The 15,698-nt window shown below is 38.1% G+C and overlaps 5 protein-coding genes across 5 annotated transcripts in view; 4 read left to right on the forward strand and 1 right to left on the reverse strand.

Moving 5' to 3' along the window:
• The window catches only part of Cbr-vps-33.2, a gene marked incomplete at both ends in the record, with an annotated part of 3,089 nt that extends 2,233 nt beyond the window's left edge, over window positions 1-856 (reverse strand). Inside the window, 3 exons of the mRNA XM_002630329.2 lie at window positions 1-540; window positions 588-712; window positions 757-856. The exon at window positions 1-540 is cut by the window's left edge and continues 1,003 nt beyond it. Of these exons, the coding sequence (XP_002630375.2) occupies window positions 1-540; window positions 588-712; window positions 757-856 (765 nt within the window). The remainder of the gene's footprint in view (window positions 541-587; window positions 713-756) is intronic.
• A 167-nt stretch (window positions 857-1,023) lies between these two features.
• Window positions 1,024-4,892, forward strand: CBG04315 (the record flags this gene model as incomplete). Its single annotated transcript, XM_045242048.1, has 8 exons — window positions 1,024-1,143; window positions 1,190-1,440; window positions 1,490-2,445; window positions 3,035-3,112; window positions 3,159-3,314; window positions 3,359-3,776; window positions 3,949-4,030; window positions 4,611-4,892. The coding sequence occupies 8 exons, from the start codon at window positions 1,024-1,026 to the stop codon at window positions 4,890-4,892; spliced, it is 2,343 nt and encodes a 780-aa protein (XP_045092639.1).
• A 487-nt stretch (window positions 4,893-5,379) lies between these two features.
• Window positions 5,380-10,418, forward strand: Cbr-dnj-8 (the record flags this gene model as incomplete). Its single annotated transcript, XM_002630331.1, has 6 exons — window positions 5,380-5,531; window positions 6,179-6,344; window positions 6,391-6,746; window positions 7,943-9,253; window positions 9,306-9,737; window positions 10,382-10,418. 6 exons carry the CDS (start codon window positions 5,380-5,382, stop codon window positions 10,416-10,418), a joined length of 2,454 nt encoding a protein of 817 aa, XP_002630377.1.
• A 615-nt stretch (window positions 10,419-11,033) lies between these two features.
• Window positions 11,034-13,220, forward strand: CBG04317 (the record flags this gene model as incomplete). Its single annotated transcript, XM_045242049.1, has 5 exons — window positions 11,034-11,185; window positions 11,519-11,800; window positions 12,515-12,695; window positions 12,742-13,014; window positions 13,080-13,220. 5 exons carry the CDS (start codon window positions 11,034-11,036, stop codon window positions 13,218-13,220), a joined length of 1,029 nt encoding a protein of 342 aa, XP_045092640.1.
• Window positions 13,221-14,379: 1,159 nt separating this feature from the next.
• Window positions 14,380-15,613, forward strand: CBG04318 (the record flags this gene model as incomplete). The annotated part of the gene is made up of 5 exons (XM_045242050.1): window positions 14,380-14,784; window positions 14,831-14,918; window positions 15,014-15,169; window positions 15,212-15,444; window positions 15,488-15,613. 5 exons carry the CDS (start codon window positions 14,380-14,382, stop codon window positions 15,611-15,613), a joined length of 1,008 nt encoding a protein of 335 aa, XP_045092641.1.
• Between the last annotated feature and the right edge of the window lie 85 nt (window positions 15,614-15,698).

A 15,698-nucleotide genomic window follows, 5' to 3' on the forward strand; every position in this document is an offset into this window, starting at 1 on the left:
AAAAGCTAGCTTTCCGCAGTGGATATTGAAGAATTCGTGCAGCAATCCTTCATATGAAGCTCCCGTCAGCAAAACAGGAATTGGGTCCAGCTGTCGGTCGAATAGAAACAGATGACTAATCGGTTGGTCTGGACGTGCCCGAAGTTCATTGCTGGAGCACAGTGTGTGAACCATATTCCACAGTTGTTTTGGTTCGGCACCTAGTCCATAGACAGTTGGAATCACACCATAAAGATTCTGAAGTGCCACAAACATGTTTGCCACGGAAAACAAATCTGGTTGAGCTGATTCCACATGCTGGAGAGAGAATAAATCGCTTTCTAGTGGTAAGAGGCACATATTCAAGCTAAGCTGTGTGATGTTTCCAATTACTCCGGATGATTCAAAAACTAGATCACATTCCTCCAACTGTCGATTACACCAAATCACGCAAATCGATCTATTATCATTCGCTTCCTCCGCGTACTCCACTATTTTTCGAGCGTTGTCGACGTTCGGTCGTAGAAAAAATACTCGTTGATCGATTTCCAGATCCCAGACCTAAATAGAATTTAAAACTGGTTTTTCTGTAATCAAAAAGTACCGACTTGTGGCGATTTCTTCAAATCAAAATGCATGATTCTCTTGACTCCATGACGTTTCATATCTGATGAAGTTGCAATCATATCCAGCGGCCGAAGTAAACATTTATCGATGAAAAGCTCTTTTGTGCCTGAATTTTCCTTCGTTTCCATTCAATTTGCTAGATTTTTATACCTGGCAACGTCTCCAAATAGTGTATAAATTCCCTTTGCATTAACATACGAAGTAAGTGAAGAGTTTCATCAATCTCGAGCTCCGCTGTGCTCGGAGCCATTATTCTAACTCATGAAAAGCTATGAATTGGAAGAAAAATGTGGAATTTTTCTTGATGTCGTCAAATCAAGCGCATGCAGACCAACGCACCATATTCGACGAGCATTGCGAGACACAGTATAGGACGAAGAGACGCAGAGAGTTTCTTTTTTTTCAGGCCGTCTTGGCATGCAACAAGCTGCCGCCGGGCTCCCACCTCATCAATTCGCTGCACTTCTTCCAATTGCCTTCGCGAACCTTGCCAGTCAACCAGATCCATCTTCTCCATTGCATTCTTTGTGTCTACAGGTAATTTTCATATAGAAATTGGTCGATTCAAAAGTTCACCTTTCAGCATGTTCTCTTCTTTGTATTCCATCATTTCCCGGACAACATTGTCAATGGGCTTGATTTGGCGTTGGAAGGATGTAACACTAATTCAACACCTGCTTCACTTTTGGATGCTATCGTTGATAAATTGGAAGCAACGGATTACTTGAAGAAGAAGAGCTCGTTCGACCTAGGAGCTGCCAAAGCCGATGAATGTGCCAGTGTTCTATCAAAGAGACTGGATGAAGCGAGAACAAAACTTCCTAATTTCTATGGGTAATTAATTTTTTAAAAGTTATTCTACTCCAAGATTAAAAAATTTTAGAATCTGGTCTCGATACTTGGATTCGATAACTCGTCTGGCTCAACTATTCCTCTTCGTCCCTATTCGAGATGGATATGAGCCTAATCAAGCGGTTTCAATTTTGCAGCGAGAATGTTACGAGTATTTCGCTCGAGTTGCTGCAGTATTCTCTCCTCTTATTGCACCGTACTCCCCAACGCATCCTCCATTCTCACCGTCCCACGAAACTCAGGCAATGCTAGTTTTGGATCGATTTGTTGAATTCCTTTCTGCGCTTCATTACAACTCGAGTATCCCGCCAGGAATGCAGAATATTCAATCTCTCGTATGGCAGTTCTATTGCGAGAAGCTCTCCATGCTGACGCATGGAACTGAACACTACTACGGTGTCATCGAAAGACAATTGGTCCGGTTGAACTGGCAAGCGTTGTGGCCATCAAGACTAGCTATAACTGCGATGGAGACTTGTCTGGATACTAGATCTAAGGATTGTGCCTCTTTTGTATCCCAGATTGTAGTAAGGATCCCATGGAACAGCATTCTACAAACAATGCACGAAGACAGTCGAACCAGTTATATGGCTTCACTTTTTGGAGTTCTTGTTCGACTAGCTTCACGAGCTGGGAACTACGATAAAGTGCGAGCTTCATTACTTGAACTGACGAAATCTTTGTCTCTTCGACAAGACTGGAACATTATAAGCTTGGAAGACGCATCGAATATAGCAATGGCTGTTACAAAAAGTCTGCCATCAGATTCTCTGTCTCATCCCATCGAAATAGTGTCGGTTATTCAAGTTATATGGAGGAAGATTTGCTGTTTCGTTGCTCGTGAACCGTACTCGGAAGTGTCTCTACAGAAACAAAAACTCTGGATGCAAACAGAATGCGCGCTTCTACTCGAAGCGGATTCAACTCAGATTCCTGCTGCCTACAACTCACTGGTCTCGGATGTGAATGCGTTGGCTGTCAATCACTGTGAGTGGCCTAGAAAAGCCGGTGTGACCGAAAGTTCCACAACTACCGTAACCTAGAAATGTTTCTATTTCCCACTTTTTAAAAATCTGAAATTTTTTTCGAAGTAGGAGTTCCATTTTTGCATCACAAAAATGCCAAAAATAGGTGAAAAATTGACAAAAAGATTTTGAAAACGCAAAAAATTGGGAGTATCTTAAAATCTGTATTAGAAGGGCCGGCCCTCCTATTGTTCCAAGGTACCTCCGGAGGACCCTTCTATTAGAGGAGCCCTTCAATTAAAGGGAGGCGTTTCTTTTTTCCGGACATACCTTTCCAAAATTTTTCATCGAAAAATGCAGTGATATCTCGTTCAAAATTCATGAAAATCTATCAATTTCACCAGAATCGAACAAAAAAGTGTTTTAACAAAGTTCTGTGAAAAACTCATTTTGAAGGGGACCTATTTTCCATGTCCCTCTCGTAGAGCCCTTCTATTAGAGAGACCCTTCTAATACAGGTTTTACGGTATACCTAGGTTAGGGTAGATGTCGTTGTGGGACCTTTGGTATAATATTACCCCGACAAACACTATAATTCATAACAATTTCAGCGAATCTACGCGAATTCCGGGTTGTGACCAGAGAATTGACAGCAATGTGGAAGAACATCACCGATACGAAACTCGGAGGTTAGATTCCGTTCTATAGAAACTTTGTAAGTAATTTTATTTTCAGAATCTCTTGTACGCCTGTGGACTGAATATCTTCTAACGAATCCAAGTTCTCCGTTAGTATTGACTTCAGTCAATACGGTCATCGATTCATTGAATGCAGATCAGCTGACAACTGCATTAAAAGTTATTGAGAAAATCATTAGGGCATATTTTTTGAGTAAGATTTGCTTATTCTAATATTTTCCCAATTTCCTTCTTCAGGAACAGACAGTAACTGGACAGAATTGATGCACTGGATACAGTTTCCAAATGGAAGTCTGAAATCTATTAAAAGTTATCTCATGACAGTTCCATCGTCGGAAAACAAAGTCCAAATGCTTCCACTGACTTTGCGGGTTTTCATGGATTACGGTGGTTCTGATGATAACAAATTCTTCGATTTGCATTATTATGTGGTCAGCATCCGTCCGAAGCATGTGACCTCAGAACCCGGTTTCATGTGCCTCCTGGCTCGTTTGATTCAATGGATTGCTCATCGCAGCCCGACACTTCCGGCACACTTTGCTCCAACAGACGATCTTCTTCCGCCTCTCATACGGTTTCTAGGAAAAGCTTCAAAAGACGAATCGAGTTTTCTCACTGCCTTGATTAGCAGCAAAAAGACATCTCACTCTCCAAAGTAGGTTCATTATGGAAATATTTTGAAAAAAATCTCGGGATAGGTCAAAAATAGCCTACCTAGACAATTCTGATAATTTGAGAGTCCGCACGCCGGTTTCAGTACGAGAAATTTCAACCTTTGTTTTTTTTTTTGCAAAAAAAATTCTGCTCAAAAATTTGACTTTTTGGAGATCAGAATTTTTGAAAAACGCATTTTCCTGCAGAATCCTCAAAATTCCCTCCGAAACAATTGGGTATTCTCGAATTAAACTGGTCGGTTTTGACCTTTTTTAAGCCTTTTTTTGTCAGCTAACTTTCAGCGAAATTTTTTTCAGTGAATTTCAAGCTTTTGGATTCTGCAAAGTTTGAAAAATCCCAAAAAAAAACCAAAACTTTGATGAAAAACATATTTTGAAGGTGCTGAAAATCGTGTAGATTCACATAGAAGAAGGTGGAAAAATACCGTAAAACCTGTATTAAAAGGGCCCCGTACTATCAAATGTGAGCTCATTTATCTCGGTTACTGTAAAAGTTATAAAAAATTTGTCAACTAATAAAATGTTTGTGATATAATGATAAACAATTGATCAGTTTACCACTTTTTGATAGCTTTCACAGAAACCGAGAGAATTGAGCTCAAAGTTTTAAGTTAGGGGGCCCTTCTATAACAGATTTTACGGTAGCTGTGTTTGCACTGAAAACAAGATTTTTTTTTGTACTGAAACTTGTATAACTCGGCTGAAACTTTCAAACAGATTCAGGATTTTTCAGGAATGTCTAGACAATCTGTTCTTGATCTATCCTGAAATGTTCATTTGGAAAAGTTCCCTTGTAAAATCGAATACAATTACAGAATGCGTGTGGTGCTTCAAATCTTGGAACTTACCTTACTCAACAAACCCTCGGAGAAGGAAAACGACCAAGATGCGACGCAAATTCACCGGTTCTCAACTCACGGATCACAACATTAAAAGACCTTGCTCAACAGAAGTCAAATCAAAACATGAGTAACGCATTCAACAAAGCGACCGCCTATTTCGTCCAGATTGACACCTATCACATCGGGTCGTCCTCGAAATTACTCCTCGAAATTGGACGGGCCGCTTTCGGAGATCGCTTTCTCAGTGATGTATAATTGTATTGCCCCATCAACTCTCTCACCCATACTCATTTTTCTTCTTCCTTTTATTTGACAGCAGCAAATTACGGGTTGAATGCTCATTGTTGTTTTACCCGTCTGATTCAGTTTCCCCTTTTCTTTGTGTAGTCTTTTCATGTACGATGTTTTTAATAGATTCGAATTGCACCCTCCTCTCGATTTCAATGAATTTTTATTATTTTTTCCCAATGGTTCCAAAATCAATGGCAAGCGTGCTCCATTCATATGTCTTGAGGAGCCAGCGAATCGATAGGCTTGAGAGCAGGAGGGATGTGCTCCTCTTGGAGCAAAATGAGAAAAGAGAGAATTTCTTGAAGAGACGCAGAGGCGAAAGTGAAGAAGCACAATATAACCGCGCGCCCACTATTACTTTTTGTTTTGCAGAATTTTTTAGGTTTCCTTTTTCCGGTTTCTGCAGAAAAATCTTAAAAATGTGATATTTAAATTTCAGGGGGGTTTGACCATGGTTTTGTTACGGATCGGAGTACCACTACTCCTGTTGGCAGTGGTTGCTCAATGCGCGGAGAAAGGCGATCCGTATGAAGTACTCGGTATCAGTAGGAGGGCATCGCCAAAAGAAATCAAGAGTGCTTATAAGAATCTTGCCAAAGAGTGGTAGGTTATTTTTGAAAAAAAAAATAATTTCTTTGTTTTTTTTCATAAATTTTCAACGATCTTCTCCGTTTTTTTCAACGTAATTCAGAGGAAAAATGGTTTTAAACTATGAAAATTGTCGAAAATTGATAAAATATTCGAAAATAGGCTCAAAGCTATAATAGTCTGAGTCCTGTTTTCAGCTGATTTTCAGGCAATTTTCAAATTTCCGGGAAATTTCGAATTTTCAACTAATTCTCGATTTTTTTGAATTTCCAACCAATTTTTGGATTTTCAGTTAATTTCCGAATTTCGGAAAAAAAAGAAATATTTAATGGCTGGAAACTCAAGAAATGGAAAATTGGCTGAACATTATTTAAAAAGATTTTGAAAAATTGAAATTCTGAAAATTGGCCGCGAATTCAAATATTCCAAAAATTAACTGAAAGTGCTGGAAATTAGAATATTAGCTGAAAATTCAGAAATTCGAAAAATTTTTCTTTAAATAAGCGAAAATTCTTATTGTCGATTTTCAGAATTTTCAGTCAATTTTCGATTTTTTGAATTTTCAGCCAATTTTTGAATTTTTGAATTTTCGATTTTTTCAGCCAATTTTTTTGGAATTTCAAAGAAAGATTTAAAAAATTACCATAATTTTTCATTTTCAGGCATCCAGATAAGCGGAAAGATGACGCTGCGTCGACGCGCTTCATGGAAATCGCCGAAGCCTATGAAGTTCTTTCGGATCCAGTCCGAAAAGAACGCTACGATAGGTTTGGAACTTTTGATGATGTGAAACATTTTGAAGATAACGCCGAAAGGGCCAGATCCTTCGTAAGTGATGACATTCTTTAATTACTTAATATTCCTTTTTTCACAGTACGGTTTTAATGGTTTCCACGGATTCGGAGGATTTGGGTTCGATGAAAATGTGTTCGAGTACAAGTATCGCATGTCGTATCAGCAGTATCAGTTCAAAATCCTGGAGCAATCGAACACCAAACCATACATTGTATATATTTACTCCAATTACTGTCAAATGTGCTACCGATTCCATCCTCAATGGAAACAAGTCATTGCTGATCTCGAGCCCCTTGGATACGGGGTGGCTACTGTAAATGGCAATAGAGAACAGAATTTGATGGAGAAGATGAGAATTTCACATGTGCCTGCGTTGGTTGCAATTGTTGAAGGAAGAATCATTCCGATGAGAGTGGATAATAGTTTTAGTGATAGGTAATATCATAAATTAAATCAAAATGTGAGGAAAAATATGTAGATTCATGAATTTATCAACAAAAACATATTTAGGAAATTTCAAAACCTCGAAAAATCGATTCCTGAAATCTTCTGGAAAGTTCTTTTATCGAATTCCCGCCAAAACTGAAAACTTTTGGAATTTTTGGAATTTTCGATTTTTTCTTTCTGGAATTTTTGGAATTTGCACATTTCTCATAATTTTTAGAATTTTCGGAATTTTCTGGAATTTTCAGTTTTTAATGGGATTTTCCGATTTTTGGAATTTTTGAAATTTTTATGGTTTTCGAATTTTTTCAGAATTTTTTCGAATTTTTCGAAATATTCAAACTATTTGGAATTTTTCGATTTTTCGAATATTTCTGGAGTTTCTGGAATTTTTTAGAATTTTTTGGAATTTTTATATTTCGAAATAATCGAACTATTTGGAATTTTTGGAATTTTCGATTTTTTCTGAAATTGTTTTTTTATGGAAATTATCCGATTTTCCCGAAACTTTTGAATTTTTCTGTAATTTTTGAAATTTTTCGAAAACAGTTCTCATCCACTTCTCGAAACCTCTGGAAGGTTATCGAGTTATTTTTTGAATTCCCGCCAAAACTAGAAACACTGAAATTTATGAAGTATTCGCGTTTTTTTTTGCTATTTTTCGAAAGAAAAAGGTATTTTTATTCGATTTTTTGCAAAAGTTTTTAGACCTTTTTAGGTTTTTCAGCTATTCTAGAAGATTCTTTTTCGTTTTTTCCGATTTTGTTTGGCTGAAATTCGACGGAACGGTGTTCGTGAAGATTACTGTAGGTTACTGTAGAAGGCTGATTTCTTTTTGTAGCAAACACAACCACGTCAAAATGCACTATTTTTGGGTTGATTTTTGTGACTGTAAAAGGAAATTAGCATTCTACAGTAACCTACAGTAATCTTCACTAGCACCGTTCATTCAAATTTCAGACAAAAACTTAGAAAAATCGAAAAAAGAATCGTCAAAATTAGTTGAAACCCCTGAAAAGGTCTTATAACTTCTGATTTTTCTCTCAAAAAATCGCAAAAAGGTCAATTTTTCAGTGTTTTCAGTTTAAGCGGGAGTTCAAAAAAAATTCCAGAACACTTCCAGAAGATTCTATGCATTTCTATGAATCTACATACATATTGATTTATTTAAAAAAATAATTTTCCAGATCCATCGTCGCATTTGCCCAAAAAGTAATTCCAAGTTATTTCATGACGAAGATCAACTCTGGAATAATGCTGACTCGATTCGTTGAGCAATGGAAGAGCACAAACAAAATCTCAGTGATCATTCTCGGCGCAGCTGTTAATCCACGAATCCGTTATCTGCTCGCAGCGATGAAGCACTCGCATTTCGCCCGATTCGCCTATGTTTCATTGGCTGAGCAATCAGAAGACGTTCGAATTTTAAGAGAATCTGTGGATATCAAATGTGTACAATGCGAGAATATTCTGATTTATGGAGATATGGAACATGAGGATGCTGTGGATCGCTTATCAATCAGCGAAGCAAAGAAATTGACGATGGAGGCACTGGATGAATTCATCGAAAGAAACAAAATGCTCACTTTACCCAGAATATCATCCCAAGTGATGCTCGATGAAGTTTGTCCAGTCTCCTCTCGTTCTCCACGTCATCTCTGTGTTCTTCTACCCGTGACGTCGCATAGTTCAGAAGCCGAACATGTGGATGCCTTCAGAAGATATGTGAAGGACACTCAAACTATGTGGAAGGGGAAGAATGTCAGATTTGCTTATATTTACGTTGATAGGCAAAAGGATTGGATGAAGCCGTTCGCGGAGAAAAGAAAGGGAGAATTGAAAAACGAAGGAAGAGATCTACTGGTATTCTGGAGGCTAGAATACAAGAAGGCAAGATTCGCATGGTTGGAAGGAGCATGGACTGGAAATAAAGAGACTGATGATGTCATTATGAATGTTGTTGAGCAAAAGAAGCGGCTGGATGAAACATGCACTGTTGGAAACATCAATGATGAATTCGGGCTATCCGTCTTCACCAAAGTCAGTCGTGCATTCTGGAGAATGTGGGAGGTGGTGTGGTTCCACGTGTCAAATGAAGAGACCTACATGTTCTTGTCAGCTGTTGGAACTCTTTTCATGATCATGTCCATTGGATGGATCTTCAGTTATTTCAGCGAAAAGCCTTCTGATATCAAGAAACGAAAACCGAAGGCTAACGATGTCGCTGATTTGACCGGGGATCCGACTACAGGAAACGATTGGCATCCGGATGATCCAAATACAAAGAAAAAAGAAGGGGATAATGGAAAACAGTCAAATGGAAAATCAAAATGGGCAGTGGCAATGAAACCGTTGATTCATGAGCTACGGGCTGAAACCTACTTTGGAATGATTCGACTTTTGAAACCTGGATGTAGGTCGATGATTCTACTGGTGGATGAAGAGAATAAGGAATCATTGATCAACAAGTTCTCCCAATATGTCTATCCTCTCAGAAAGTAAGTATAATTCCACATTAAAAGTTTAGGAATCTAACAAATCTCTTTCCAGCAACAAAACGTTCTCATTCGGCTTCTTGATTGTTCCCAAAAACTTGGATTGGTTCCGAAAACTCCTGGAACACACTTTACCAACCGACGGGAAGCCAACACCAGAACCAGATGCCAGTCAATCGATGTACAAACGATTGAAGCTGATCAATCATCGTCACACAATCGGAACAGTTTTGACGCTTTGTGGATGGAAACTGTATTTCTCAATCTACCACCCAAAACATGTAGAACTTAGTCGTCGGAACTTCATTGACACTGACGAGGATCCGAGCAGTGACGATGAAGCGTCGTATAGAAGTGACGAGTTTGCATCGATGGGAGAGAAAAAGAAATTGCACAGAAGCTCTTCACAACGAGGGGTTAACATGGAGAACGTGCTAGATGGATTCCCCAACTGGATGGATCGGTTACTAGAAGGATCTATTAGAAGGTAGGTCTATCAGATATGAAAAATCATATTTTTCAATTGATTGTCGGACATTTTGACTATTTTGAAGAGTCTGGAGTTCGGCTGTCAAGTTACCGAGCCCTTTGAAAACTTTGGAGGGTGTAAAACGGACCCAGATTAAAAGAATTCCTAGTTTTTCAGATATTTGTCGATTTTTGAAATACACCCATGTTGGCAACTTTTCGCTCAAAAATGGCTACCGATTGTTGGAATCCGACCAATCGGAGGTTTCCATCGATTTTGGATTTTGTACTCCTCGTAGACAAGTTGACGTGCGAAATTTGAATTTTCGGGTTACAATGCAGCTTAAAACAATAAACCACTCGAAATTAGAAAAATCGAGTACAAAATTCAAAAGCGATGAAAACCTCCGATTGGTCGGATTTCAATGATTTTTAGTCATTTTTGAGCTTTTGAGCGGAAAATTGCAAAAAGAGTGTGTTTCAGAAATCGGAAAAAAGGAATTTTCCAAAATTTTATGAATGCAAAATTTTCAATCTAGGTCTGTTTTCATCCTGCAAAAAGTGATCGAAAACTTGACAGCCGAGCTCTAGACTCCTAAAAATGGTCAACATGGCCCAAAATCGACTGCAAAATACGTATATTTCAAGAAAGAATTTTTTCAGATACTACATCCCTGAGTGGCCGGATAATCTGAAGTAAATCCACAACTTGTTTCCCACACACACACACACAGCCGATTAATTTCTTCTCTCCCGTATGCATACGACTACATGTTACGAATTCTCATGGCTTTCTCTCCACACTCTCATACTTGGTGCTTTGCTCAAAACTCGTCTCAACTAGTTCACAAGACTACTTTCATACACAATTTTCGATCTTTTTTTCCATTTTTGCTTCAGTTTTTTTGTTTTTTAAATGTATATCAAATCAATAAGTCAGTGTGTCACTTGTCAACCGCAATCTCTCTTTTTTTACTTCTTGTGCGAATAATAATAATTATTATTATGGAGAATTCATCATAATCATGATCATAATAATAAAAGAGTAAATACATTAATTTGAATAAAGAAAAGCTGAAAAAATGTAGTTATATCAATTTTATATCTTCAGAACCTCTTTATGGATGTTCGGAACCAAGGTTTGGAGTACGGTACTTCAAAGGCGCACGCGAAAAATACGGTTGTGGGTTTCGAACGGAATTACTTTTTTTGAGTTTCTGAAGTTTTTTGTCACTTTTCCACCAATTTTCGGCGTTTTTCTTTCTGAAAAAACCAATGTGAACAGCTTTAAAACTTCAAAATCAATTTTCAGAAAATGTCTGTCAGAGCCATGGTGGTGAAGAAAACGATAAACGGAGGAAAGGGGAAGATTTCTGAGTTTTCCGATGGAACAAAAGCCATATTCCACTATCAAGCACTGTTTCCAATAGAGAAACCAGAAAAAGGACAACCGCTTCCAGTTGAAAAGTAAATTTTCATAAAACTGAAAAATATTTTTTTAAGTGTCTTATCGAATGCGATTTGAGCCATTTCAGCCGATTTTACTTATTTTCAGCGTTTTTTCAGCTAGAAACAGATCGAAAAAACGGATTTTTCAGCTAAAAACAGCCATATCGCTCGAAATTTCAAGAAATTCGATTAAAACCATTTGACTGATTTTCATCGATTTCAGAGCGTTTCCAGTTTAAAATAAAGGTCAAAATCGTATTTTGACCATGAAAATACCATAACTCGGTAGTTTTTAGTCATAAAAAGACCTAAATTGGATATACGTTATTTATTAATTCAAATTCATTCCAGAGATAGCTATCGTTGCATTGACGACACCCGGAAAAGTTGGCCAGATGGATATGGAAAACCGCTGGAAATCGTTTTCGGCAAAAAGTTCCAGTTGCCAGTTTTCGAGCATTGCCTGAAGACAATGTTGGTCGATGAGATATCGCAATTCGACGTCGAGTGCATCGACCTGGTTCAATATCCTTTTGTGTCGAAAAAATTGAGAGATATTGTGAAGCCGTGTGATGGAAAGAAACACGATCACGGTCATACGACTCATATGTGTGCGGCTAGTGTGGCTCAGGGGTTTGTGGAGTTGATTCTCGGCTGTTTCGATCATTTCCAGGAGTCTAAAGCTCGGCGGTCAAGTTTCCGATCACTTTATGAAAGATGTAAAACAGACCTAGATTGAAAACTTTGCATTCACAGAATTTTTCGAAAATTCCTTTCTTTCCGATTTCTGAAATACACTTTTTGCAATTTTCCGGACTGCAAATCGTTAAAATCCGACCAAATCGGAGGTTTTCATCGATTTTTGGATTTTGTACTCCTCGTAGACAAGTTGACGTGCGAAAAATTTTGAATTTTTTGGGGTACGAAGGAGNTTTAAAGTCGATTTTTTTTCCGTATAAAATCGCTCTTCTTCGAATCCTGAAGCTCGATTTTTAATGATTTTTAGCTGCTTTGTAACCCGAAAATTCAAATTTCGCACTTCGACTTGTCCACGAGAAGTACAGAATCCAATATCAATGACAACCGGATTTCAACGTTTTTTTGTCATTTTTAAGCGGAAAATTGCAAAAAAGTGTATTTCATAAATTCACAAATAGCTGAAAAACTGGGAATTTTCAAAAAATGCTTTGAATGCAAATTTTTCAATCTACGTCTGTTTTACACCCTTCGAAATTTTCAAAATGGTCGGTAACTTGACAGCCGAGCTCCAGGCACTTGAAAATGGTCAAAATAGCCAAAAATTCACTGAAAAATACCGTATATCTTTCCATAAGCATATTTTCTCAGAACCGGATATGACGAGCTTGACGATCTGATGAAGAATCCGAGACCACTTCGATTCGTGTTTCATCTTCTTCAAGTTCTGGAACCCGATCAATACGAGCATGACTCGTGGCAACTTGACGAAGAAGATAAACTGAAATCCGTTGAGGCTCTGAGACAGAAAGGAAATGAGCTCTTTGTGAACGTATGTCCCAAAAAAACTCATAAAACCGAAAGCCACTTTTTTTCAGAAGGACTATAAGGAAGCGATTGATGCCTACCGGGATGCACTAACTCGTCTAGATACGCTGATTCTGAGAGAAAAGCCTGGAGAGCCGGAATGGGTTGAATTGGATAGAAAGAACATCCCACTGTACTCGAACATGTCTCAATGCTATCTGAACATTGGAGATCTTCATGAAGCTGAAGAGACTTCCAGCGAAGTCCTAAAACGCGAGGAGTTCAATGAGAAGGCTCTGTTTCGTCGCGCCAAAGCACGCATCGCTGCATGGAAACTGGATGAGGTCAGTGAGCAGAGACAACAGCTGCTCAGTTGAACTTTCTCCTTTTGAACTAAACAAAATTCTAGGCAGAGGAAGACCTCAAACTGCTGCTGCGCAACCACCCAGCTGCAGCCACTATCGTCGCTCGCGAGATGAAAATTGTGACAGAGAAGAGGGCGGAGAAGAAGGAGGATTCTCGTGTGACATACTCGAAAATGTTCAAATAATTATTTTACGATTTTTTTGCTAATTGTACTATCTTCTATGTATCTTCGTATTTTTATTTATGTCTATTTACATTCCATTTCATCCAATCTGTTTTATGAAACCATCGAGCCTAAATTAAATATCTGTGATCCCTGTCTCCAAAGGTTTCTGCTCTCAGAACCCATTGACTCCTATTTCGACTCTTTGTTATTATTCTTGTTCGGTCCAGAAGCGAAAAGAGCTACTGTATCTCGAAATTTCCTTTTTTTGCCAATTCCTCTCACATTTTTGCTCGAGAAATTCAAATTTTGTCTGAAAATTCAACGATTCGAAAATCTTGCCGAAAATTCAACAATTTCAAAAACTGGCTGAAAATTCTGAAAATCGATAATTGACTGAAAATTGCGAAAATCGAAAAATGGCTGAAAATTCGAAAATTTGTCGAAAATTCAAAATTTTCAGAAATTGGCTGAAAACTCTAAAAATCGAAAAATTTCCAAAACATTCAAAATTTTGCTGAAAATTCAACAATTCAAATTTTGCCGAAAATTCAAAATTCACAAAAATTGGCTGAAAATACTGCAAATCGAAAAATGGCCGAAAAAACAAGATTAGCAGAAAATTCTGAAAAATTTTTTAATCGAATTTTCTCCAGATTCGCATAAATAATCAGCTGAATTTCTTTATAAAAATGGAAAATCCAAAAATATTGTCGGAATAAAAAAAGTGGGACTCGGTGTTTGCGTACTTTGAATCCCGCCTCCCCCATCGACGCTCCGCCCATCGCTTTGCAAGTGCGGCGTGGTGTTTTGGCGCCACTTGGGAGATCATCGGATTTAATGAGATTTTCATAGAAAATATGATCTCCAAGTGGCGCGCCAAAATACCACGCCGCACTTGCAAAGAGATGGGCGGAGCGTCGGTGGGGGGAGGCGGGAATCAAAGTACGCAAACACCGAGTCCCACTTTTTTTATTCCGACAATAGGCCGAAAAATTATTGTGACTCACAATTTATACGGTACAGTATTAAAGGCGCATGCAATAATTTAAAATTTTTGGCCTTTATTGTTTTCGCTTCAGGGCCGACGAATCGTCGGCGACGCTGCGCCTTTGAATTTTTTCGATAATTATATCGCCGCCGTAGAAGAGTTCTTTTAAAATAAATATAATTTTTCAGCATGGTTAAGCCAATTCTTGCCATTTTCCTGTTCCAAACAGTATTCAGTATTCCATTGAATCGCTCGGATATTCTCGACAATGATCATGTCCAGCTGATGCCATTGGAAAGAGACGGTGAAATAAACGAGAAGTTCCGCCAGGAAATGATATTCTCACATAATCTGGACACTACGGACACTAAACAACTTTCTGACAGTATTAGGGAAATGTTCAAAATGTATTTAAAAATATTTTCTTCAATTTTCTATGAATATATATTTAGAACGGACAAAAATGAAGATGGATATTTGACTACAGAAGAGCTGAAAAGCCAGATTCGAAAAAATATGGAGGACCATCTGGAGAGAAGTAAAAACGATTCAGATGCGTTTTTCGAAATTATTGATCTCAATAAAGATGGATGGGTTCGTTTTTATTCTATAAAAAACGGGGAAATTATTTAAATTATAGGTCACTTGGGAGGAGTTTGAGCCACATTTCGATAATATGCATAGAAGCGACCACGATGAGAATGAACTGTTGCAAGATCATACAGAAGGTTTGTATTCCGTACGAATTCGTGCATTTTCAAAAAAAAATCGAAAAAATGCTGCGTACGCAAACACCCTGACGCGCAAATGCAAAAGTTTTCAGATCCGCATCGCGTAGAGGACGAGAAACGAATGTTCAATCGTTCGGATATCACAAGAGATGGGCGATTGGATAAAATGGAATGGCACATATTTCTGCATCCTGAATATTCTTCACAGGGTCTGGTGGAAATTGTCAATGACCTTATTGATGTTTATGGTACAGTATTCCCATTTTTACTGGTTCAGCTCAAAATTTCAGATAAAAACAACGACCGAGAAATTTCTCAGGAAGAGTTCGTCCATGGTATTCCTGGTAGTATTGATGAGTCGAACCCAGAATTCGAGAAAATGGAGGAAGAAGAAACGAAAAGGAGAGTGGCAGAGTTTACCACTGAAATTGATCAAGATTCAAATGGCAAAGCTTCGTTCCGCGAGCTATATGAATATGTCGATCCACAAAACTTCCGACGCGCTTCAAAGGAAGTTAATGAAGTATATAGTGCGCTTCAAACATAAATCCATTATCTATTTTCAGATTATGATGCTCACGGATACCGACAACGATGGGAAGGTTTCACTTGAAGAACTACTTGAACGTGATTGGTTGCTTGCTCGATCAAGCCTCCTTTCCGCGCGAAACGGCCTGCATGACGAAATGTGATCTTAAGGAGTTTTTAAAACAATTGTAATGAAGCATTTTAATATGGAAATGGGTACTATAATACATACACAAGTTTTTGAGTTCG

This window comes from Caenorhabditis briggsae, assembly GCF_000004555.2.
Source record: "Caenorhabditis briggsae complete genome, chrII, whole genome shotgun sequence".
Classification (NCBI taxonomy): Eukaryota; Metazoa; Nematoda; class Chromadorea; order Rhabditida; family Rhabditidae; genus Caenorhabditis; species Caenorhabditis briggsae.